Source organism: Syngnathus floridae, chromosome 5, assembly GCF_059516105.1.
Source record: "Syngnathus floridae isolate MCC-2025c chromosome 5, RoL_Sflo_1.0, whole genome shotgun sequence".
Taxonomy (NCBI): Eukaryota; Metazoa; Chordata; class Actinopteri; order Syngnathiformes; family Syngnathidae; genus Syngnathus; species Syngnathus floridae.
This window is the reverse complement of record NC_142417.1, coordinates 5,823,129-5,846,156: the sequence shown is the minus strand read 5'-3', so window position 1 is coordinate 5,846,156 and position 23,028 is coordinate 5,823,129. Positions and strand designations below refer to the sequence as shown.

General features: G+C 43.9%; 1 protein-coding gene across 2 annotated transcripts; it reads left to right on the top strand.

Moving 5' to 3' along the window:
- Positions 1 to 222: 222 nt before the first annotated feature.
- LOC148397755 (ras-specific guanine nucleotide-releasing factor 2) lies at positions 223 to 22,524 on the top strand. 2 transcript variants are annotated; one of them, XM_088376690.1, is made up of 29 exons: positions 223 to 775; positions 5,671 to 5,777; positions 5,897 to 6,044; positions 7,810 to 7,899; positions 7,973 to 8,109; positions 8,258 to 8,374; positions 8,464 to 8,543; positions 9,150 to 9,343; positions 9,563 to 9,672; positions 9,779 to 9,897; positions 10,350 to 10,510; positions 10,582 to 10,648; positions 10,904 to 11,040; positions 11,249 to 11,331; positions 12,121 to 12,369; positions 12,697 to 12,789; positions 13,657 to 14,111; positions 14,415 to 14,540; positions 14,735 to 14,824; positions 14,919 to 15,025; positions 15,805 to 15,917; positions 16,129 to 16,189; positions 16,898 to 17,001; positions 17,085 to 17,169; positions 17,521 to 17,718; positions 18,033 to 18,112; positions 18,182 to 18,299; positions 18,372 to 18,440; positions 19,088 to 22,524. In XM_088376690.1, exons 1-29 carry the CDS (start codon positions 500 to 502, stop codon positions 19,178 to 19,180), a joined length of 3,867 nt encoding a protein of 1,288 aa, XP_088232816.1. In that variant the 5' UTR covers positions 223 to 499; the 3' UTR covers positions 19,181 to 22,524. The 2 variants fall into 2 exon arrangements, with proteins under 2 accessions (XP_088232816.1, XP_088232817.1); XM_088376691.1 differs by lacking the exon at positions 12,697 to 12,789.
- Positions 22,525 to 23,028: the final 504 nt, after the last annotated feature.

The window sequence follows — 23,028 nt, the reverse complement described above, 5'->3', positions numbered from 1 at the left end:
TCTTCTTTTTTTCGTGAAAAGTATGTGTACAGTGTGAATAATTTTGGCACCTCAGGTACATCTACAAGTAGAAGAAGACTCCTGAAGTCATAATAGCACAACATCGAAATTCTCGCTCCGCCTTCAACATCTCACGGTGAGAGAGTCGGCCACGCAGGGAGGGAGGGGCTGGGGCTCGTGGTTACGTGGGTGCATGTCTGTGCCACACACAGTTGACCACATTCAAAAGCCGATTACAGCTTATCTCTCTGTGTCATTTTGTCCTCGTCCACTTGAGGCTTCCCGATGTTGTCAGACAAGCCGTGAGCGAGCGCCATGGATTCCCCTTCGGCGTCTCCGGGCGCGTCGGCGGACGCAGCGCATGAGCCGGCGGGACAACTTTTACGCACTGCTCGGCGTCTCTGAGACACCTCGGCGGGGAAAGCTTTCCCACGGAGATGGCCTTGCGTTGACCGTGAAGATAAAGAAGAAGTAAAAGAAGAATCGAGCTGCGCATAGGATGCAGAAAAGCGTGCGTTACAACGAGGGCCACGCGCTCTTCTTGTCGGCTGTGGCGCGTAAAGAGGGCACCAAACGCGGCTTCCTGAGCAAGAAGACGGCTGAGAACAGCCGCTGGCATGACAAGTTCTTCGCCCTTTACCAGAATGTTCTCTTCTACTTCGACAACGAGCAGAGCGCGCGCCCCGCCGGGATTTACCTGTTGGAAGGCTGCACCTGCGAGCGCGCACCCGCACCCAAAATGTCCACCACGGGGAAAGAAGCCCTTGAGAAACAGGTGGGAAATGTTATCACAACACGACTCAAACACTGAACATTAATATATAACCTACAAAATGATAGAACTTGTGCAAACTGTTATTATAGTCAAAGTTGGCCAAATCTCACGTTAATCGTCATGAAAACATTTTTCAATCTTTACGTGTGGAAGGAAAATCTGGAAACTGCCTCCTTAAATCAAAATGGAATGGAGTTCTTGCTAACAACTCCATTCAAGTTACTGTTTTAAAATGCCACAATATTAGGTACCCACAAACTGTTAAATGATAGCAAATACATCCCCGTATTAAACACAATAATACTTTTCATTTCAGTGCTGTAGAACTGCATTGCGTCTAACTCTGGGGGGGTTCTAATATTTTGACGTGAAGGTCACCTAAAATACGTTAACATCTTGTGGCTGTAGTTTTCTACTGCGTCATTCTTAGAGCTGTTTCTAATGTTTTGACTGATGTGAAGTAATCAAGACACCAGTATGTGTATTGTGGTATTTATCAGTATGTATCTTTTGAATGTTTTGGTTACTTTATGCAAGTCAAATCATTAGGAACAAGTTAAAGTGCTTTGTATGATGATACGCTACACCATCTGGTAGCATCGTCTTTTTTAAAGATGTTGCTTTCGCATGTCATTGCATAAAGCTCTGCATCGTTATGCCCGTGTAAAGTTGCATGAAAAAAAAATAAAATACTGGTTGCGCCAGTTTCAGCAACACAGTTGGAATATCTCTGCAGCGTCTCAGTGCCTCCTCCCTGCAGGAGATCCTCCTCCAGGAAAGGAATGAGTTGCGCAATGCATTGACTTTCCTCTCCATGCTGCAGTAGAGATACAGTGGGCGACGTGATGTGGACTTTGAATGTGCTAATTATCGGACTGGTCAAGGTGAAGCGGGTGCCTCATTGTCACCCCTCAATTCCTCAAAGCACACGGTGGGAGAGCGAGGCGGCAACAAGTTGTTCTAGGTCAAGAAAACGAATATGCACGGTGTTCCGTCAATATATTGCGTTTCATCCTTTGCGGCGTTTCTATTTAGCACGCTCCATCTTGGTCAAAGGCCCATGGGGTCACATCCTGACCCTCAACAGTCCCTCGTGAAGTCAACGTGAAACTTAAAATGTAGAGTTGACAAGATTCATCGACGACTAATAAAATAATAATCGTTTTCATAATTGAGTAATCATTTATGGCCATTGTGTGAGGTACAGGTACTGTTTTTGTAGAAAAAAAAAAAATCACTCGATATGATGCAATTGTGTTCCATGGTCAGTACGAAGTGAGCAAAATTTTACTATTCCTGATGTAGTAGATTGTGCAGGTGTATGAAATATTGGACTTGTTAATTGGAAGAGGCTTTTTTTTTAAAAATTAAAACTCCCATTGCCAATTTAGCAATTTACCTCAAGGCCATTTCCATTTAACCTGTTCAATGAGATCTGCTGTTACTCTGACTGCACTTGGATGTTGCACGGCGGCGGCGCTTGCGTTGTGATGTTTCTCGGCTGTCTTTCTCCCTCTGGCCTGTCTCACTCTCGCACTACAGCTGTGACGCTTAATTAGGGTTATTTTCAATCTGCCCTAAGCTGCAAGCCTGTGTTCTGCCACGCATATTTTACAAGCATAGCCATGCACTCAGGAGCAAAATCAACTCATTACATTTTTTTCCCCCCATCTATTGCTGATAGTCAACTTTAAGGGATTTGCTTCGTGTGTGTGTGTGTGCACATTAAAGTGAAGCAGTGAAGTAACCTGCAGTGTATCACACCCCCACAGTGAGCCGCAGTCCAAGCGCACGAAGCCTGCTGCCTTTCCTCGTTGTGCGCCGTACTCGCACAAAGATACAAACCCTTCAAATCATTTGGAGTGCATTCACACTGGTCTGAATGGTTTCCACAGCGACGCCGCCGCTGCTATTTGAACACGGCATAGTTCGGCTTGGCATACGTAGAGAAGCGCACCATCTTCATGTATTGATTGTTGATCGCACAGTTCACTGGAGGACCTTTTTAAAACGGTTTTATTTTAGTTTGTTTATTTTGAAATTGAGAAGGCTGGATGACACTCCCATGTTGTCGTGTCGATGCTGTAGTTGCATCAAAACTGAGCCAGGGCTACTGTTCCAGTACATTTCCAAATCAGCAGTTCTACAAAATGATTCTACTATTTTTGGTCAGGATAACGACAACGTGCCTGCTTACAATGCCTCGAGCATCTGACAGTTCCTGGCCATGTGATTGTCTTTCCTAAGTTTAAAACAGTCATCAAGGGCACCCACTTTGAAAAGGCAGATGATATCAAAAAGGTGATACAGCATCCCAGAAGACTCCTTTCAGGAGTGCATGAAGACCGGATTACTATCTCCCATCCCCTATGGCAGATGTTTTTATATTGTGAAAGTCATATATTTTCAATATCAGTTGTGCATGCAATCTTCAGGCATCTAAAAGGGAATGAGCTTTTACACAGTCAAGTCCCGTTATGTTCTTGCTATGGCCGCCACACATGGATGAGAGGTGGTACGCACCCCTCGGGGTCTTTGTGTCGTATATTCTAGTGACTGTTAAAATCGTCAAGCGTCTGTGCTGAGCTAATAAGCCCCCACGAAGACGAAACAAACATAGTAAAGCAGATTTACAGTTGATCTCCACACTTGTTACGTCGTAAGAGGGAAATCCTCTATTTTATGACTGACAGGTTGTATGCCCGCAAGCTTCCTGAAAGCCATGGACGAACATTGCAGGAGTCATACTATATGATTCAGATGTGGGAAAATGCTTCATAAAACATTTATTGAGAGGAAACAGAAGGGCTTCGTTACGATACATTTGCGCAAATATACCGTGCTGACTTTATGTGCTTGTGGATGGACGGACGGACGGATGGATACGAACTTAATGAAGTCATGCTGGATAGAAAATGGATGCATACTGCATATGCTACTGGTGTACCTATTGTTACGTCCTCTTCTCTGAAAGCTTTTAAACCCTCGCCAATTATCATCGCAATTCCGTTCTCTTGTGACTCTCAGCAGGAGTGGCACAAATTTGCCTCCTAATGCTTATGTTTTGATGTGAACTTTGTTGTTCTCAGTAGTCAAAACGTCCTCCAGTTGTTTTGTTGCTGCAGCATGTTTAAGACAGTATGGAAAAAGTCGACTTGTTGGCCCTGTGGGAGTCCAGCAGGGCTAGAAGAGACAAGACAGGGGGATAATGAGAATAAGAAAGGAAGATTGGGAGTGGGATCCACAAAACTGGTGGGTGGGGACAACAACAGTGATCCCACTCAATGAGTCGAAACGTTCTTACAAATGTATTGTTTCTCGCGCTGGTTTAACCCTTTAATAGCCCACGGGTATCAGATATACTTTATGGAGTCCTTTTTAGCCAAATCATAAATGCCACATAGCCAGAAAGGCATGCATGGTTTCATTCATAGTTTCTTTGAGGTAATGAATTCTAACCGCGAAGCATGTCACAAGAAACGATTCCGTTTCACCTAATTGGTCCCTCATTTCCTTGAGCGGTTTCTCTCAAGATGACGATTCAGGTGAGCAAGCGGAAGAATTCAAATTGTGTTCTGAGTGCTTCATTGTTTCTAGAAGCGTTCGCCCCGTGTCTTTACACGTCTAAATGGAATTTCTTACAGTGCACCGAAAGCCCTCGGGGATTAGGAGGGTACATTGGAGACGATTTGAAGGGAGAGTGAGCATGGGAGTGATTCCGAAATGACTGTGTTGGGATGGGAAGATTTGTGTGTGTGTGTATGTGTGTGTGAGTGAGGAAGCGGCCAAACACTCTTTCGGAGGGAGCTGCCTGGACAGGTCTCGTATTTAAAGAATGTGTAGCTAATGAGAGTCAAAATATATAGAAACTAGGTGTTTCATGCAGAAAATCTTTCCACGTTTCATGTTCATTGACTGTCCCAATGTTTACATCATTTCCCTCCGCTTTGTAGTAACACAGCAACTTATCTTCCATCTTTGTTCCCAAACTTGTAATGTGTAATCAAGAAAACTCCCAAAACACAAAGAGGCATCACGGAAGTACAAAACCCAGGCGGAAGACTCCGATGTGGCGTTGCCATGGAGACGCTCCCCTGTTAGACACAATTTCAAAACATCCACGTGCTCAAGAAATATTACGTAACAGCTCTTTCTTCACTCTGTCTTCGGATGTGTTTTGGATCTGTGACAGTACGGATTAGCGTTGATGTAATAATGTCCTGGCAGTCAGTGAATCGAAGTGACAGGTGGTTTTAGAATAATAATAATCATAAAAACGATCTGGATATGAGAAAGGAGATGCTGCTGTTTGTGTCCCAATAACCTCGGTGACTCCAGCCCATCTCAATAGCACCAAAGCCCGTCCGTTTTCCTCGGGGGCAAATGTCTCCGCCTCCTCTGGACTCTGCTCGCTTCACTGAATCCTCACTGAGACACAAAGGGATGAAAGCATGAGGAGATGCCGAGATGGGGGGGGGGGCAGAGTGGATTTGGAGAGGAGCTAGAGTGGGATGAGAGGTGAAATGCAAAGAGAATGGACGGGAAGGGAGCAGAGCAAAAGTCCACTCGGCGCTCAAAGTCTTGTGTGATTTTGCTTGGCTAAGAATAGCAGCTCTTGTGCTAACCCAGTGCCCCGGGACATGGCCATTTGAATAAAAGCTTCACACAGTGCGACTCTATGTTCCGCTCTCTAGGTGAGTGCCTGTGTTGGCGTGTGTCTGTGTATGCAGTATACATTTGAAGACCAGATTACAAAAAAAAAAAAAAACAGTAGTCAGGAGGCATGGCAGCTTTATTTTTATGTACGTATACGTGTGAAACAGCTCCATGACTGCAATGGAGGAATGCATTCCCCATATTTGACAAATCGGACGTTCTCTCATTTGCACCTACAGCACTACTTCCTGGTGGTGTTCGGCCACGATGGACAGAAGCCTCTGGAGCTGCGAACAGAGGAGGAAGTGGAGTGTGACCAATGGGTGGAGGCCATTCAGCAGGCCAGGTAGACAACCGGCTCACTCTACATTTCATCGCCACATTCTTGCATTCATTCATCCAATCATATTGCTCCTCAAGCTGACATTTCTTCAACATCATAGAAGGACATCCCTTCCCTTTCAGTTATTCAGACATCATCATCGAGCGAGAGGTGCTTATGCAGAAGTACATCCACCTAGTCCAGATCGTGGAGACGGAGAAAGTGGCGGCCAATCAGCTGCGCACACAACTGGAGGACCAGGACACCGAGATTGAGAGGCTGAAAGCCGAGGTATTGACCTGTGAAGTTCATTGAGCTCTCACACAAGAGCCGTTTCAAACATTATGGCTTTACGTATCACACTCATCAATGTATGTTCTACTTCTATCTTTTTGATTAGACTCTAATTGCCATGTAACGGCACGTGTTCACCTCTACAATATATACTCCATGTGACTTGAGGTTGGAGGCGTGTATGTGTGTTTGCGTGGAGGGATTGATCGATGCTCCCAGTGTAGGAGGAGAATAAAGATGAGCCATGGCGTTCTTTCAAGCAGCCGACAAGCAACTGTTCTACTCATCTAACACACACACACGCACGTACGCAGAGACAGACACACTCATTCAGGCATTGATGACCTTTGCACCACTGTAAATCTTGATTGATTCGGCTCAAGTAAACACCCAACCACGGGTAATTATTGGTTTGTAGTACAAGAACGATCTGTAGTGATGATTATTTCTCAAGTGAACAGTTAATGAGCGCGTGGTGGCATTGTCATGACTGGATTGAAGAATAAGAAAACAATTGTGATAAAACGACTGCCGAGCAGAATTTGTGACAACGAGAGCCTCTTGCTGTTTCCTTGGTACTGTTAAACACAACAGAGGAAGGACAGGGAAGAACCCCCCCCAAATATATAAAATATAAATGTAGTTGTGTATAGACGCCACAAGATAGCAGCAAAGCACTATTATCATATTAGACCAGGCTATGCCTTCTTTAAATGAAGCTCCTCCCCTTCACTTCCACATAGTTCCTTGTCACCAATCGTATCAAAGCTCTGAATATGCCTACCTTGCCTCGCATGAAATGTCACCACAGATTCTTACTTATCTAACTCCCCATTGCACCAATATTCCCTCCCCAGGTGAAGCGCGAGTGCGCTATGTAGAATGGCCGGCAACGTGCTGCTGCTGCTGCTGCTGCTGCTGCTGCTTGGCGAACATGCAAGTTGTGGGCTAAGCAGCAATTGGCCCCAAAGGGGACCAGCAGCTATCATGTCCATAAATCACATCTCCACCGCCATGTATTTTACATGTGAAGCCCTGCAGATCATCAAAATGCTAACAGAGGGCTTTCTTATTATTATTATTATTAGCGAACATCTGCTTGCGTATTGGGGCCGCACGTGAAAAAACATTATCATTTGAGAGCCAGTGCGCAGCCGGTGATTCGTCTCATTAAAAACGCACTCTTGCTTGTGTGTCTGTGTGTGTGTGTGTATGTGTGTGTGTGCGAGGTGCTCTGTGTTTATGAATAATTAAAGCAGCTAGCCACTGTAAGTATCAACAGTTGGCAGCCTCCTCTTTGCAAGCATTTACATAATGTTGCTGCTCCAGCCAGTGTGTCAGGTTTTTGGTCTATCGAGTTGATTTTCAAGCACAAAAGCTGAAAGGCAAAACAACTAATGTTACACACAGAAGCAGCTGCCGCCCAGAAGAAAAAAAAAAAAAAAGCTTTTAGCAGCTCTGCTCGAGGTGAAAAAGAAATTATTTACAATTACCAGACGAAATGTCTTCCTTTTGTCTGAATCTGGAAAGATGGGCGGTGATTTTCTTGCCCTCCGCCAGGAAATGTCACGTTTTTAAATGCTCATAAAAGGGGCTGCTGCAGACAGAATAGATCTTTAAAAGCCTTTGCTGCCAGAAATATAATTTTCTGAGACAGAAGATTTTTTGCTTAGTATCAGTAAATGATTTTGTATCATGCACAATATCAACAATAGGTGTAGCGCATTTTATTAATGATGTGTCGTATGATTTCTGTTTGCAGATCATTGCTCTGAACAAAACCAAGGAGCGTATGAGGCCTTACCACGTCAACCATGAAACAGAAGATCCAGACATCAAAAAGATTAAGAAGGTCAGTGTTTTCTACTGCCAAGCGTCTTCATCAATGGAGCTGCTGCACGTCACGCGTGCTTGTCTGAATTCAGGTGCAGAGCTTCATGCGAGGCTGGCTCTGTCGCAGGAAGTGGAAGCTCATCGTGCAGGACTACATCTGCTCTCCTCACGCTGAGAGCATGAGGAAGCGGAACCAGATTGTCTTTAACATGGTGGAAGCAGAGACAGAGTAGGTGTCGGGATGCTGAAATGATGCTAAATGAAACATGTCGAAGAGCACTCGCCGGATCGCCTGAAATTGTCTTGGGTTTCGAAAATGATCATTTTTAATGATCCGTGTGGTTGAAATAATGCGGCTGGATTTTGTTTGACGGCAGGTACGTCCATCAGCTCTACATCCTGGTCAACTGCTTCCTCAGACCTCTGAGGATGGCCGCCAGCTCCAAGAAGCCCCCCATCAGCCACGACGACGTCAGCAGCATATTCCTCAACAGGTGCGCACAGATTTATCTTCTAATCTAGCGGCAGACGTGTCAATCATGCCAAGCGAGCTGACAAAAGTGAACGCTGTGTTGCTTCACAGTGAGACCATCATGTTCTTACATGAGATTTTCCACCAAGGCTTGAAGGCCAGAATCGCCAACTGGCCCACTCTGGTGCTAGGTAAGCAGCTGCTTGACTTCACACACATGATGCGCACTAGATTTTTTGGGGGGGCTTGACTAATGGGGTCACGGTATGAGTGGCACCCTCCCCACTCACTTGAGCACCTTTGTTTACGTTTCAAATTTATAGTTGGCCACTTTTATGGATTCAGTGTTGATTGACAAACGGATCCATCGGAGGATATCTCAATAATAAAGCCCGACGATCAAGTCAATGTTTAAATCCTCGTTGTATATTTGGGTCCAATGACTCACTGGTCTTGTTTGAAACAAGTGCTTAACCACTTTAGAAATGATGTAACTGACATGATAACTTTGGTTCACACCTACCTCCATGACCTGCAAGAGAAAATCGTGGGCCAAATGAATTTGTACAGCATTGTCAAATGTCGTACAGACCAGTAGGTAGGTACGTTGACGGATGGATGGAAGGAAGGCGTTACTTTTTCATCACACGGAACAAATATAATAATAAAATAAATAGTCTTCTAATCTAATATGATATAGGAATAAATAATACGTTTTTTTATGTTTAGTATGGTATATAGATTGAATTCATGATCATTTATCACATTGTCAAGCTGATTGTGGATGTCATTTCCAGCTGACCTTTTCGACATCCTGCTGCCCATGCTGAACATCTATCAGGAGTTTGTGAGGAACCATCAGTACAGCTTGCAGGTTCTGGCTAACTGTAAGCAGAACAGAGATTTCGACAAGCTGCTCAAACAGTACGAGTCCAACGCCGCCTGCGAGGGGAGGATGCTGGAGACCTTTCTCACTTACCCCATGTTCCAGGTTGACACACACACACACACGTCGCGTGGTTTCATGAGAACTCCTGCAGGAAAACGTTCCTATTATTCTGCTATTTTTCGAATTCGTCTTTCATCTGGTGAAGAAAATTCATGTCAATGAATTAACTTTTCAACAATATCTTCTTTGAGATTCACCCGTAGGCTCGCTCTTAACTAGAAAATAAAGTTCTAAATTATAGTATGTTTTCTCTCGTCTAAGATTCCTCGCTACATCATCACCCTGCATGAGTTATTGGCTCACACGCCTCACGAGCATGTGGAGCGCAAGAGCCTCGAGTTTGCAAAGTCCAAACTAGAGGAACTGTCCAGGTATAGATTTTCTTTTTCTCGTGAACATACTATTGTCTCCTTTGTTCTTAACACCGACAATTGTGTGTGTGTGTCTGTGTGTGTGTGTGTGCGCGTGTGTGGTCAGAGTCATGCACGACGAGGTAAGCGACACCGAGAATATTCGTAAGAATCTGGCCATCGAGAGGATGATCGTGGAAGGTTGTGACATCTTGCTGGACACCAGCCAAACGTTCGTCAGGCAGGGTGAGTCTTTCTCATTTCGATAAGAAGGGTTCGACTGCAGACCATCTTGCCCCATCTACCACCATCCTAATGGGGCCCATGGTCTGACCTCCATAGATGACACTCAAGTCAGCTGGCTAACTGACACTTGCCCCCAAATATAACATCAGCACCTTCAAGGAACCGTCTCCTCCAATACGAAGAAGAACAATGGTTAAAATAAGGCGTAAAATGGAACCTTGATTCAATGCATCGAGATACTTTTGGCCCAAATGATTGTTTTGTACCTTCTTCGTACCCTAAAAATATGCAACGTGATCAGTACCAAATTATTGTAGCTTTTTTTTTTTTTTATCCAAAAATAACTTATTCAATAAGGACAATAATGGTGTGCAGCCGCTCACATTGAAGAGCTAATATCGATACATGCCCCTGCTAACATGGCGGTCTTGAACCAACGGCGCTCTCTTCAGGCTCCCTCATCCAGCTGCCGTCGGTGGAGCGAGGCAAGCTCAGCAAAGTGCGACTGGGCTCGCTCTCTCTGAAGAAGGAAGGCGAGAGGCAGTGCTTCCTCTTCACGAAACACTTCCTCGTGTGCACGCGCAGCTCCGGCGGAAAATTGCACCTCCTCAAGGTGACGCCAGCTCTGCTTTCTTCAACCACTTTTCCCATTTGCGCTCGCTTGACCGCACTTTTTGCTCGCAGCAAGGCGGCGTCTTATCCCTCATCGACTGCACTCTCATCGAGGAGCCGGACGCTGCCGATGAAGACTGTAAGTTCTCTCCTGCCATTAGGGGAGGTTAATTGGATGTCAGCCCAATGAGTCCTCTTTAAATATCAGCGGCTCTCTTTTAAAGACCAGGTTAAGATCTTTTGACATTAACTGTCCATTAAATTGATTTATGGCGAGGATGTAGAAACAGACTTCAATATGGAACACAGATTGACTTTTTTTATTTTAGCAGATCAGGAAGTGAAAAAGGCCTCACGTACAAAACGAGTGAATGCCACTTGCATGCGTCTTCAGCTAAAGCTGGAGGTCAGGTGTTCGGTCAGCTCGACTTCAAGCTGGTGGTGGAGCCGGCTGACTCGGCTTCGTTCACCGTGGTTTTGCTGGCGCCCTCGCGACAGGAGAAGGCTGCGTGGACCAGCGATATTAGCCAGGTGACACACACACACTGAATAACAAGAACCAAGTCCCCGCTGGGCTTTGTGGAGGCATAGTGATACGTAAACACCGACATGGTGCAGCTCCCTGGAGGTGAGTTCAGCTCGGCGCTTTTCGCAAACGCACACAAGCTAGGCGTAGGGACGTGAACATTTCTTCTCAAAAAGTGGTTTATATGGACTCATTTGTTGTGTCCCACTTCAGTGTATCGATAACATTCGCTGCAATGGTCTGATGACCAGCGTCTTTGAAGAGAACTCCAAAGTCACCGTGCCTCACATGATCAAGTAAGTGTGTGAAGAGGAGGCGGCCATTTTTTGATGCGCATGTTGCAAAACATCAAGCACATGTGGGTGGTGATGTTTTAAACGTGTTGATTCTGGTCCCCAAAAAAAATTCTTTTTTTTTTTTTTTTTATTATGCTTCCTTTCTTGGTGATTTTGGTTTCAGAACTATGATCTGACATGCTTTTCATTCTTTCTTTGCAATACAGTGGAACCTCCAAGGTCGAACACAATGGATTTGGGATATTGCAACACCCATTGGAAATAATGGAATGAGAATTAAACTGTTCTAGGGCTCAAACGTCATCAAATTCAACATTTAAATTCAATTTGTTTTAACCGAACAATGTTTTCAGTAATGTGTGGAAAAACTGCAATTACTGTTAAAACAAAAAAAAGAGATGTTTTCATTGGAACCACTCTTTGTGTTGTGGCTTTGAAAACAAAGTTACAAGGTGCTTCATGTTATCAGTTGCCATGGAAATGAAAAATAAGTCAACTACTTTTAAACCAAGGACTACATTTCAATGTGTTACAAGTATAAAAATATGCGAATAATAGGTCATTTTTAACGCAAGTTATTAAAATCATTTGAATAGAATTGCGTTGAAATGCAAAATTCAGTTCAACAGCCAAATTTGACATTTTGCTCACATTCCGACGTGAGCTTTAGAGGTTTCAGTGTATACGTTTGAATTCAAATCCAATTGGAATTCATTTCTTGTCATGCTTTGCAGCAGCAGTCACCCACGCTTGTGTTGTGTGTGTGTGTGTACGTGTGTACCTCATCAGATCCGATGTGCGTCTCCATAAAGATGATGTTGACATTTGCTTCAGCAAGACGCTCAACTCCTGCAAGGTCCCGCAGATCCGCTACGCCAGCGTGGAGCGTCTGCTGGAGAGGCTGACCGACCTGCGCTTCCTCTCCATCGATTTCCTCAACACCTTCCTGCACACGTACAGGATCTTCACGGCGGCCAGCGTGGTCATGGACAAACTGGCCGACATCTACAAGAAGCCCTTCTCTTCCATTCCCATCAGGTCGCCCGCCGCACACGCCCAGAAACACACCGATCGATTAATCCAGTCATTTTGAGCCAAAATAACGAAACTATTATGAATGTAGGTGATTCACTAGCGTGTATGATATTATTTTAGTCACGTATGATTGCGGAAAAATGGATCCACACGCTGTCCACGTCCGTGCATTTCTTCCAAATGAGCTCATCAGACCAGTGTTTTATGTGCTTTCCCGTGTTGGCAATTGAAAGACAACAAGAGTGCTCATTTTGCCAACCCCCCCGCCCCTCCCGCCCTTCATGGAACTGACGTGTCCTTGTCCTCCACCGTGCCGCGTCCAAACTGCAGGGCGCAGTACCACTCATTTGACCGTCTGTCCATCTCATCCATCTGTCCTGACTACAGTCTGAAGATCAAGAAGATAGCCATGGATCCGTCCAAGTAACCAGCTCCACTTCTTTGTCTTTTGTCTGGTCTGTCCTACCTTCTCCGCTCTCTTTTAGTCTTGCCCACCTGATGCATGGCTCTCTAATGCCGTCCGTCTTTTGGATGAACGGACACACGAGAAGGATTTATGTTGAGTGCGGCATGTTCTGTTCTCACATCCTTGCATCCGTAGCGATTGACTTGTCCCTCCCCTGCTGCCTGCAATAACCTTCTTCTCCTTTCATTTTCCCCTTTTCAATCTCGCTATGCAATTTCTGCTTGTTGTTCACGATGGCTGTGTTCAGCTCCGATTAGGCCAGAGTGCAATTGTTATGATTTATTGTCGAGTTTTTTTCCCAAAGACAGTTCAATCCTAAAATGATAGCTAGCGGTTGTGAAAGTGGAAGCTTTTTGAAGATGTATAGAAATTGAACACTAAGAAAAAAAAAAGTATTTTCAAAAAGGAATAGTGCTTGTTGAAAACCAAAGGCAAAATTCATCTGAATTACAAAGTATTTGAATGGACTGTGTAAGCAGCATATGAACAAAAAAGTTTGGTGACTCCAAAAAAACTATTGGCACAGTATAAGGAGCAAAACTAAAACAATTTTTTTTATTGTAATTTAAAACAATGAGAGATATAATAAATCTAGCTGACATAGCCAAAAAAAAAAAAAAAAAACGAGTTTGTTTACGAGCACTGCTGCGCTGAAGAGTTATAACATCACAACATCAACAGATACAAGGCACTACTGAATTGTCAAGCTCTGTTCAGATGAATGAGCCTTGGATGCAAAGAATACAAGGTGTCTCATTGTTCCTCGGTCCGACTTTGCTTGTGTTCCAGTTTTTGTAAGAGAGGTCTCCATGTTCCTTTTGTAGGTCCCTGGAGCTGTTCTTTGCCACCAACCAAAACAACAGGGGCGGCGAGCACATAAATGACAAATCTCCTCGTCTCTGCCGCAAGTTCTCCTCTCCCCCTCCTCTCTCCATCTCCTCCCGCACTTCTTCGCCCGTGCCCGCCCGAAAGCTCTCCCTGCACTCGCCTGTCAGCGGCAGGGTGGGCGGGCTGGACCTAAGCGGTCCTCTCTCAGGCCTGAATTGCAGCACGTCGCCATCGGCCGCCGGCAGCCCCACGTCGGCTCACACCCCCCAGACCCCGACGCCGACCGCCTCTTCTCCCCCTCCTCCTCTTTCTTCCTCCGCCTCTCCACCGCAAGACCAAGTGCCTCCCGTTCCCTCGTCTCCCGAGCAGAGTCCAAGCCAGTGCGCCGAGGGGGACGACATTCCCAGGATTGACCCTTTTTGTGGCAAACTGAGACGGAGCATACGCAGAGGTCAGCGATCCATCATAATTGTGCTATTTTTGATCAGCAAGTTGGATGGGTTGGCCTTGCTCTGGCTGTACGGCCCTCTCCGAATTCCATTTTGCGGCTGACACACGTTAGAGACTCCTCTGCGTGTTTGGTTCATCACATTATTCAAGTCCGCCTGTGATCCGTAATTAGGACCGGGCTTATATTAGATATAATTGACACGGCGGATTGCCGAACAAAAATGCCACAAAGAGTCTTAAGGTGACTTAGGCTAGTTGAAATAGGTATGGCCAAAAAAAAATGTAGATCCACTATCTGTTCTAGCTGTCTTGGAGTCAGCGTCACTAGAGAAAATCCTTCCAGAGTCTCCTCAAAGCAGCGAAGCCGGAGACATGTCCCCTTGTCGCTCGCCGTCCACACCGCGACACCTCCGCTTCAGGCCACCGGGAGGTAAGCGTTTCCATGATGCAAAAACATGATTCTCAAAAGCTGAACAAAGTTCAAATCAAACAAAAAATTGACCACATTTCGATTAAAAAAAAAAACTACAAAATTAAAATGTCGGGCTTTTTCAACTACATGACGTACATGACTGGACTGTCGTGTTTTCTTCACCTAGTGTCATGGTTTTGATTTTCCTGCAGCCCAGTCGGGTGAGAACTCTCGCTGCCCAGTTTCTCCTGCCTCAGCTTTTGCCATTGCCACAGCCGCAGCGGGACACGGCTCGCCACCAGGTACACACCAATGGCATCAGCCTAATAAAAAAACCAACATACTGCCCTGTAATTATGATGACGACAGCGATAATGAAGATCTTCTCTGTTCTAGTGTTCAACAACTCCGAAAGAACTTGTGACAAAGAGTTTATCATCCGGCGGGCTGCAACCAACAGAGTTCTAAACGTGCTGCGCCACTGGGTCTCCAAACATTCACAGGTACGTGTGTGTGTGTGTGGGGGTGTTGGGATCCCATCACTTCATTAAAGCCGCAGTATAGTTAGTGCTGCTGCATTCATCTCTCATCCTGACACACTTGCAGCCACCTCGCAACCGTTGTTGTACAGTCAGATGGGTCAGCGGTTCCTCTAATGAACGCCACTTGTCTGCGGAGGCGTGCACCAAGTTCAACTGCATTGATCCGCCATATGACTTTTCTTCAATCATATTAAACACTGTTAGCCCTCCTTTTACACACACACGCACACACACACACACACTGAAAGGGCAAAGGAGCTTGTTAGAAGGGGCCTTTGGGAATGCGTGATGGGGAAGAAGAAACAAGTGAAAGGCTTTGGGAAGAGTAGAAGGTTAGCTGAGGTGAACAATTTCACATTGGTGACTGATAATCAATGGCAAAGGGGAGATGATAGAAGACATTTGTTGACCATGAGGTGGATTCAAAATGTTTAAGGGACACAAAATGAATTAAAATAATTGTTAAAAAAACAACACCACCACCCACAGCTGTGGGTCAAAGTGGTACTATTACATATATTTGTAAAGTGATCATGGTCATTGTTGATCAAATCCACCTACATCGCATTACACAACCTGCGCCACAACTTAGACCGGCTTTTAGCCGTTCTAAAATTTAGTCATCTTTTGGTCACAAAAGAGTTAAACGTATTCACTGTAATTTTTTTCAACTTCTTCACACTTACACACGATTTGCGTGGTTTGAGTTGATCCTTTTGTTGTTGTGTTTGTGCAATGAGGACTTTGAAATGAACGGAGAACTGAAGATGTCAGTCATCTGTCTCCTGGAGGAAGTCCTCCGAGACCCGGACCTTTTGCCTCAGGAGAGGAAAGCCACTGCCAACATACTCAGGTACGCAGCACACTCATTCTGCCTGTTGTTTTATTAACAACACATGAAGATAAAATATTTTGTATGATGCCTTGTCTTTGTCATGTGTTGTATAATTAATATTCAGCTGACAGTATCAATCAAAAAGGATTAATTCAGTGCAGCAGTACGTGTCAATAAAGTTGTCTTTTTCCCTTCTTACCAAACAGTTTTGTTTGTTTGTTCCCCTTAGTGCCCTCTCTCAAGATGAGCAGGAAGACGCCCAGCTGAGGATAGAAGACATTTTACAGATGGTGACAAAACACTCACTCAGACACACGCATAAACACTTTTTGGTCAAAACATGAAGTGTAATGCCATTCTGCACTCATTCAATTGTTACAGTTAGTGGCAAACTTCAGTTACTCTATCCCCATGGAACCAAGCAACTCATCGTTTTGTTTTGAAAATGTGTGTTTTATGACTGCTCTTTCTTTTATGGAAGGGGCCTCCCCGATGTACTTAAATATTGACGCTCGTCGTGTGCACAAGTACAACTTTAATTTCCCTGGTTACTCTACAGCGCCGCTCCCAGAACAACGGGACCTTCAGTTGTCCTCATGGAGTAATGGCCGAGGAGTGCCCACACACTTACACACACACGAAACTCAGGACCGTAAATTTGGTACCATGTCCTCTAGACAATGACCATAAAAACTGCTCTTCATCATCAATTGTGTTATTAGCTGTAGTACAATGAGCCATTAATCTGTGTGTGATATTTTTACAAAAAAAAACCCCCACATGTACTTTATAGAAACATAGACAGATGACATCATTTAAATGCATGTACAAAAAAAACACAATGCTTTTTTTTTTATTTGATCGACAATGTGCTTCTCCTTTTGCTGTTTACACACACACACGTACACACACACATTATATACTTTTTATTTGTTTGTTACTTGTCTGTAAGCTGTTTGTGCAAAGTCACACGTGTTGGTATTTATGTGTGTGTTCAGGCCGACTGTCCCAAAGCGGAGTGCTTCGAGTCTCTCTCTGCTATGGAGCTGGCCGAGCAGATCACGCTGCTGGATCACATCGTCTTCAGGAGCATCCCATACGAGTCAGTCGTTTTCTTCTCATATTGCATTTTAAAAGCTGTCTTTGCGACACATTAGATTTTCATTTTCACTTTCCCTCCCTTAGAGAGTTCCTTGGCCAAGGCTGGATGAAGTTTGATAAGACCGAGAGGACCCCATACATCATGAAAACAAGTCAACACTTCAATGATGTGGGTGTCATTCAAATTATTTTATTACAATGGCATATTAGTGTCACCCAGCGAGGGGGGGACGAGATTTAAAATTGTCATGACGATTTAAAATCATCATGATGCGATTAAAAGTCATCATAATGAGATTAAAATGATAAATTTAAAGACATGATGAGATTAAAAGTCGACTTGATGAAATTTCAAATTGTCATGATGAGATTAAAGTTGTCTTGGAGTTTGAATTAATTACGGATTTTTTTTCAATAACGTGAAGAAAAAAAGTTGAATATTAAGAGAGACAAAAATAATCCAAATTTGGCCTTTCCTTGCTCTAATATGCTGCATCCATTTTTTTGCTGGTGTTCTCAGATGAGCAATCTGGTGGCGTCGCAGATCATGACCCACACGGACGTGGGCTCCAGAGCCAGCTCAATAGAGAAGTGGGTGGCGGTGGCCGACATCTGCCGCTGCCTCAACAACTACAACGGCGTGCTGGAGATCACGTCAGCGCTCAACCGCAGCGCCATCTATCGTCTGAAAAAGACCTGGGCTAAAATCAGCAAGCAGGTGTCTCGTCACGCCGCTCAGCCCGGGGGGCGCTTGAGTTGATAAATATTAACCTTTGCAAGGATTATCGAATTGTTTTGTGTACAAATGTCCCCCCCTGGAGGTAGATTGGCTGTGATTAGAATTGCAGAGAAAATGTAGTGAGCCAATCGGGGCTTGACCTTACCACCTGCAAATTTTATCTGTGGCGGCTGATGACATCACTCGCCCTAGCTACCTTGTTACGGGGCGTGTACCTCGCAAGGATAGGCACTTTACAAATGTATTTTCCGTCTTGTGTGTCGTGACTGACCCCATGTTCTGCTGCTGCACAGACAAAAGCGCTGATGGATAAGCTGCAAAAAACGGTGTCCTCGGAGGGAAGGTTTAAAAATCTGAGAGAGACTTTGAAAAAGTGAGCCCTCTTCTCAAATGTTTCTCAGCATTGCCAGGCTTCCTTCCCACTTTCTGTTTGTCACCTCAGTTGCAACCCTCCATGTGTACCCTACTTGGGAATGTACCTGACGGACTTGGCCTTCATTGAGGAGGGAACGCCCAACTTTACAGAAGAGGGACTTGTTAACTTTTCCAAAATGAGAATGGTACTGTACTTACTGTAAGTCCCAAAGTGCATTGTGATGTACTGGTTGGACATTTTTTTTTTTTTTTTATAGATTTCGCACATCATCAGAGAGATCCGACAGTTCCAGCAGACACCCTACAGGATAGAGCATCAGGTGAAGGTAAATGACTCTCAGCTCATCTTCATCAACATCATTAGTTATCAGGTGGTTGGGGACCGCTGATCTATACTATTCGCTTGTGAACTGCTCCATAAAACCATATACGTACCTTCCATGCAATTCAAGTGTGGGTTCCATAGTGTAGTGGTTAGTACCTTGGACTCTCACCCCAGCGACCCGAGTTTAAATCTCAGTGGGGCTGAAAATATTTTATCATGGAAAAATTTGCAACACAGTTGCACTTGTGATACCCCATAAAACCATACACCTGAGGGCTATGGTTAGGGCCAGGGTTAGACCTAGGGTTAGGTTTAGTGCTAGGGTTAGGGCTGAAGTTAGGGTTAGGGCTAGAGTTAGGTTTGGAGTTAGGGGTTAGAGCTAGGGTTAGGGTTCTGGCTACGGTTAGAGCTAGGGTTAGGGTTGGGGTAGAGTTAGGGCTATGGTTCGGGTTAGGGATTAGGGCTAGGGTGAGGGTTAGAGCTAGGGTTAGGGTTAGTGTTAGGGTTGGGGCTAAGGGTTAGGGTTGGGGCTAAGGTTAGAGCTAGGGTTAGGGTTGGGTTAGGGGTTAGGGTTAGGGTTAGGGCTATCAAACACATATTCCAAATGTCTATGTGGATACAAGAATGGGCATTATCGTTGCCGTGCAGGTGACCCAGTACCTCCTGGATAAAACGCTGATCATGGATGAAGATACTCTCTATGACCTCTCACTGAAGATTGAGCCTCGGCTTCCTGCCTGATCGATAGCCGTCATTGAGAGCCTGCCAAACCTGGCCCCATCCCACCCCACTCTTTGCCGAGGTCCACATCCCATGTGATCTCAAGTGATCAAATGAAGATGAAGCCTGGGAAAGGTCTTGAATCTGCAAGCAAAATGCAACTGGTCCGAGGACCGCATGAGGGAAATTGAGGGTTTTGACGAAACGGTGTGCCGTGTCGTGCCGGGCCCGCGTTCACCGTTCCTCAGCGTGTTGCCGCTCGGTAGGAGGGACTGGATCTAAAGAAATGTAGCATACGGAGAGGGCGTGGCAGCGAGATACCTTAGCTAGCGTCTCCGTGTTGTCGTCTGTGTCGTGTTGAGCCTCGTCCTTTTGCAAGAGCCCCGCCCCCTAAAAATGCTTTCCTCTGCATGATTTTGGCTTGGGACATAAATGTCTGGCTTTCAGCTTCATCTCTGACTCCAACCAATTAGCACTTATGCATCCTTGGGAGCTGGGTATGGCATGCATGAACTTGTTTATGCCAAAGACCACGTTGTCGTTTGGGTGTTAAGTTCAAAAGTCGCTTCATATTCAGTACCGATCGACCGCTCCAAATTCCCCGTACGTAAGTGTTAGTGCAAATGATTGTTTGTCTTTGTGGGCCCTGCGGTCAGCTAGCGATCGGTTCGGGGTGTGCCCCGCCTTCTGCCCGAAGTCAGCTGGAATAGGCTCCAGCACATTTGCGACCATCAGATGGATGGATGGATGGATGGATGGATGGATGGATGGATGGATGGATGGATGGATGGATGGATGGATGGATGGATGGATGGATGGATGGATGGATGGATGGATGGATGGATGGATGGATGGATGGATGGATGGATGGATCCTAATTGCACCAGATAACCATGGATACCGAGAAGGCGCTCAAATTCTTATAAAATAGGGAAAGTGCTTCATTGAGTGCCATGTAAGAGAATAATAATAATAAATCTAGAAAAATAAATCTAGAAAACGGAAATGGTTATTGATTACACTATTATCACCACAATTAAGTCCTACGTTGTTTCCATATTTTCAGCAATTACCTTAAAATATTTTAAATATATTTTTAGAAACATTAAAATATAATTTCACTCAACGTAGAAAATCTGATATTTTGATCAAATTGATGATTTAATAGGTACCTTTAGCTAGCCAGTTAGCATCCATTTTGAAAAAGAAATGATAGAATAGTAAGAAGAAAAAAACAAGTGGCCTTCTCATGCGCAACTCCCGTTAATTCACAGTCGATGAAAAGGACTCGTGTTGTATCGTCTGCATGTTCATGCTACAACAGATAAAACAATAGCGCCCTCTAGTGTTGTAAAGAGCTCTATTGTCCCAAAGCTTTTGCAGCTGTTCAGCATTTTGAATTTTTTGCACTCTGAGATGTAGCTTTGCTTGAGTGATGTTACGACGCTGTTATCACACGTATTTGATTTGTTTCTCTTTTTTTCAGGGATACAATAACTCCCCAGGAATTGGAAAATATTCTCAATTGTTATACTGTGAATATTCATTTGACTCTCACGTCTCTATCTCTCTCCGGCATTACAGGGCCAGGCTCTTGTGTGACAAGAAATCTGTTTGTTGTGAAGGGAAAAAAATGTTTGAATGTTAAAAAAAAAATGTAGCATTTGAATAATCCAAACGTGTTTGTGTATTGCTCATATGATGCATGTACACAACAGCTGCATGTTGTGCATGTCTGACCTCTGCTTCTCTGGATTATTATGGTCTGCCTGCGTGTCTAGCTGTCAGGGGGTACACGTTTATGTTCATGTACCTCACTAGGTCCTAAATGAGCCTGTTATGTTTTTTTGTACTGCGCTTTGCCATTTGAAGTGGCAAATGTTAAATGGTGGCTGGGGGCGCAAATCATGGATGCTGTGTTTGTAATGTAAAAGTCCTGTTTTCACGTTTGCGTGTTTGTTACTACTGTATCAGTCTGCATTTTTCACTCGCTGATGCAGGAAAATAAATCAACATGCCTTACATGTTGGATTTTTTTTTTGCAAGTCACCAAATGTGAAGGTTAGGTTACTCATAATCCATGCATATTCTCATTTTTAGAATTTGAACAACCGTTCCTTGTGGGTTAACTTCCTCAAACAAGAAAGTTCTTATGCAAAAAGCATAATTCAAACAGGCCCACATGCTAGGCATTTCTCCGACACATACACATCACAGATCTTCTTGACTGCGGGTGTCAAACTGTTTTTTTGTCTCTGGCCACTTTTTCGATTTGTTATGACAGTGAAACCAAATAAAGGTTTAATTGTCTCATCATATTATCACATATTACACACAAAATTATAGTGATGTGCATTCCAGTTCTTTTAAGTGAACTGAATCTTTAGAATCAGTTCACTCACAAGATTCGTTCAAACGAATTGTTCCCCCAAACACACACACACACTGATCAGGTTTTTTTTTTTTTTTTTTTTTTTTTTTTAAGTTCAATAACACACACAACTAAGCAATACACCAGACAAAAAAACAATCAAGTAAACCCACGGTAATGTCGACAACGCACACGTTTTTCTCTATATTACAGCATCCCGTGGGAGCAACATATACATAAAAAAATACAACTATCCCCCCCAACAAAATATTATATATAATAATAATAATAGGCTACTCTTTCTGTAGCCATAAGTGTTGGCTCTGAGTGAACGATTTGTTCAAAGGAACGGATTTTTTTTTCTTCAGTGAACGAGAGTGAACAAATCACTTCCTAAAGTTTATTCGTTCTTTTTTCAGTTCATATGACGTGTCGTGGATTGCATTTCCGGTTCACCAACCGAACGGATCTATGAGTGAACGAGTCAGTGAGTGAGTGATTTGCATTTCCAGTTCATCGCGAGAACGGATCAGTGAGGGAACGAATCCTGTCTTTCCCGTTCGCGAACGAGTTCATGGGTGAACTGCCTTCCCGTGCATCAACGGATCAGTCAGTGAACGTGTTGCGTCTCCTGGCGTGAACTATGTAAGCCAGAATGTAGATTTACGATTTGCCAAGGAAAGAAAGAACCACTCATTGAAACACCACTTCTTTTATGCGCGTTTTCTCGAGGCTAACGGCTAACTTTATTGCATGAAGGGATGCGCCGTTATGCAACAACGGGGAAATTATGCTTCTCTTTGGGTAATCTTGATTTTATAACCTAGTAGTTTTTAAATAACTTGTATGCATATATACGCCTAAATATTGTTATCCAATATATCTACTGCAATTTCACATTGGATTGCTGGCTTGAAATTTACTTTTAATATTATTATTATTATTATTATTATATTTTTGTTTTTGTTTTAAATAAACACTTATGTTAAAACTTGTCTGGTGTTTTATTCCTTGTTTTTATATTCGCCAATTAAAACTTAAAATCCCGATATTTGGTTGACTGGTAAATATGACAATATGTGTTTTGCGTTGTTATATGAGTTGGTGTCCCCCAAAATAACAATTGTCGGCATAACGGATTTTTTTTAAAGCTTTTATTCAAGCACAAACACATTCGGCATACCATCAACTACAATCCAACAAATACAAAATTAAAAAGTTCAATGTCGGCAGAACGTATGTCGGCTGGCATAGCAGCAACGCTGTCTGTCACTCACTCGTGAATCTTCGCGAACGAACCTGAAAATGGCGGTGTACCTAATAGAGTAAAAAAGAATAAATAAATAAGAAAGTGTAATGAATGATTCTTTTTTACAAATCTTTTGAGTAAACCGATTCCAGATTCAGTTCACTTAAAACTGGAATGCACATCACTAGTACAAAACAGTGTAGACAGCCAAATGTTGCCATGTCGAAATAGCCGACTGGTTAGTGATAC

What these genes read in the sequence shown, in the direction of transcription:
- LOC148397755 (XM_088376690.1), top strand. Translation starts at nt 500, where the DNA reads ATGCAGAAAAGCGTGCGTTACAACGAGGGCCACGCGCTCTTCTTGTCG. An exon ending in CCAAACGTTCGTCAGGCAGG is followed by an intron (nt 9,898 to 10,349) that starts GTGAGTCTTTCT and finishes CGCTCTCTTCAG; the next exon opens with GCTCCCTCATCCAGCTGCCG. An exon ending in GGACCAGCGATATTAGCCAG is followed by an intron (nt 11,041 to 11,248) that starts GTGACACACACA and finishes GTCCCACTTCAG; the next exon opens with TGTATCGATAACATTCGCTG.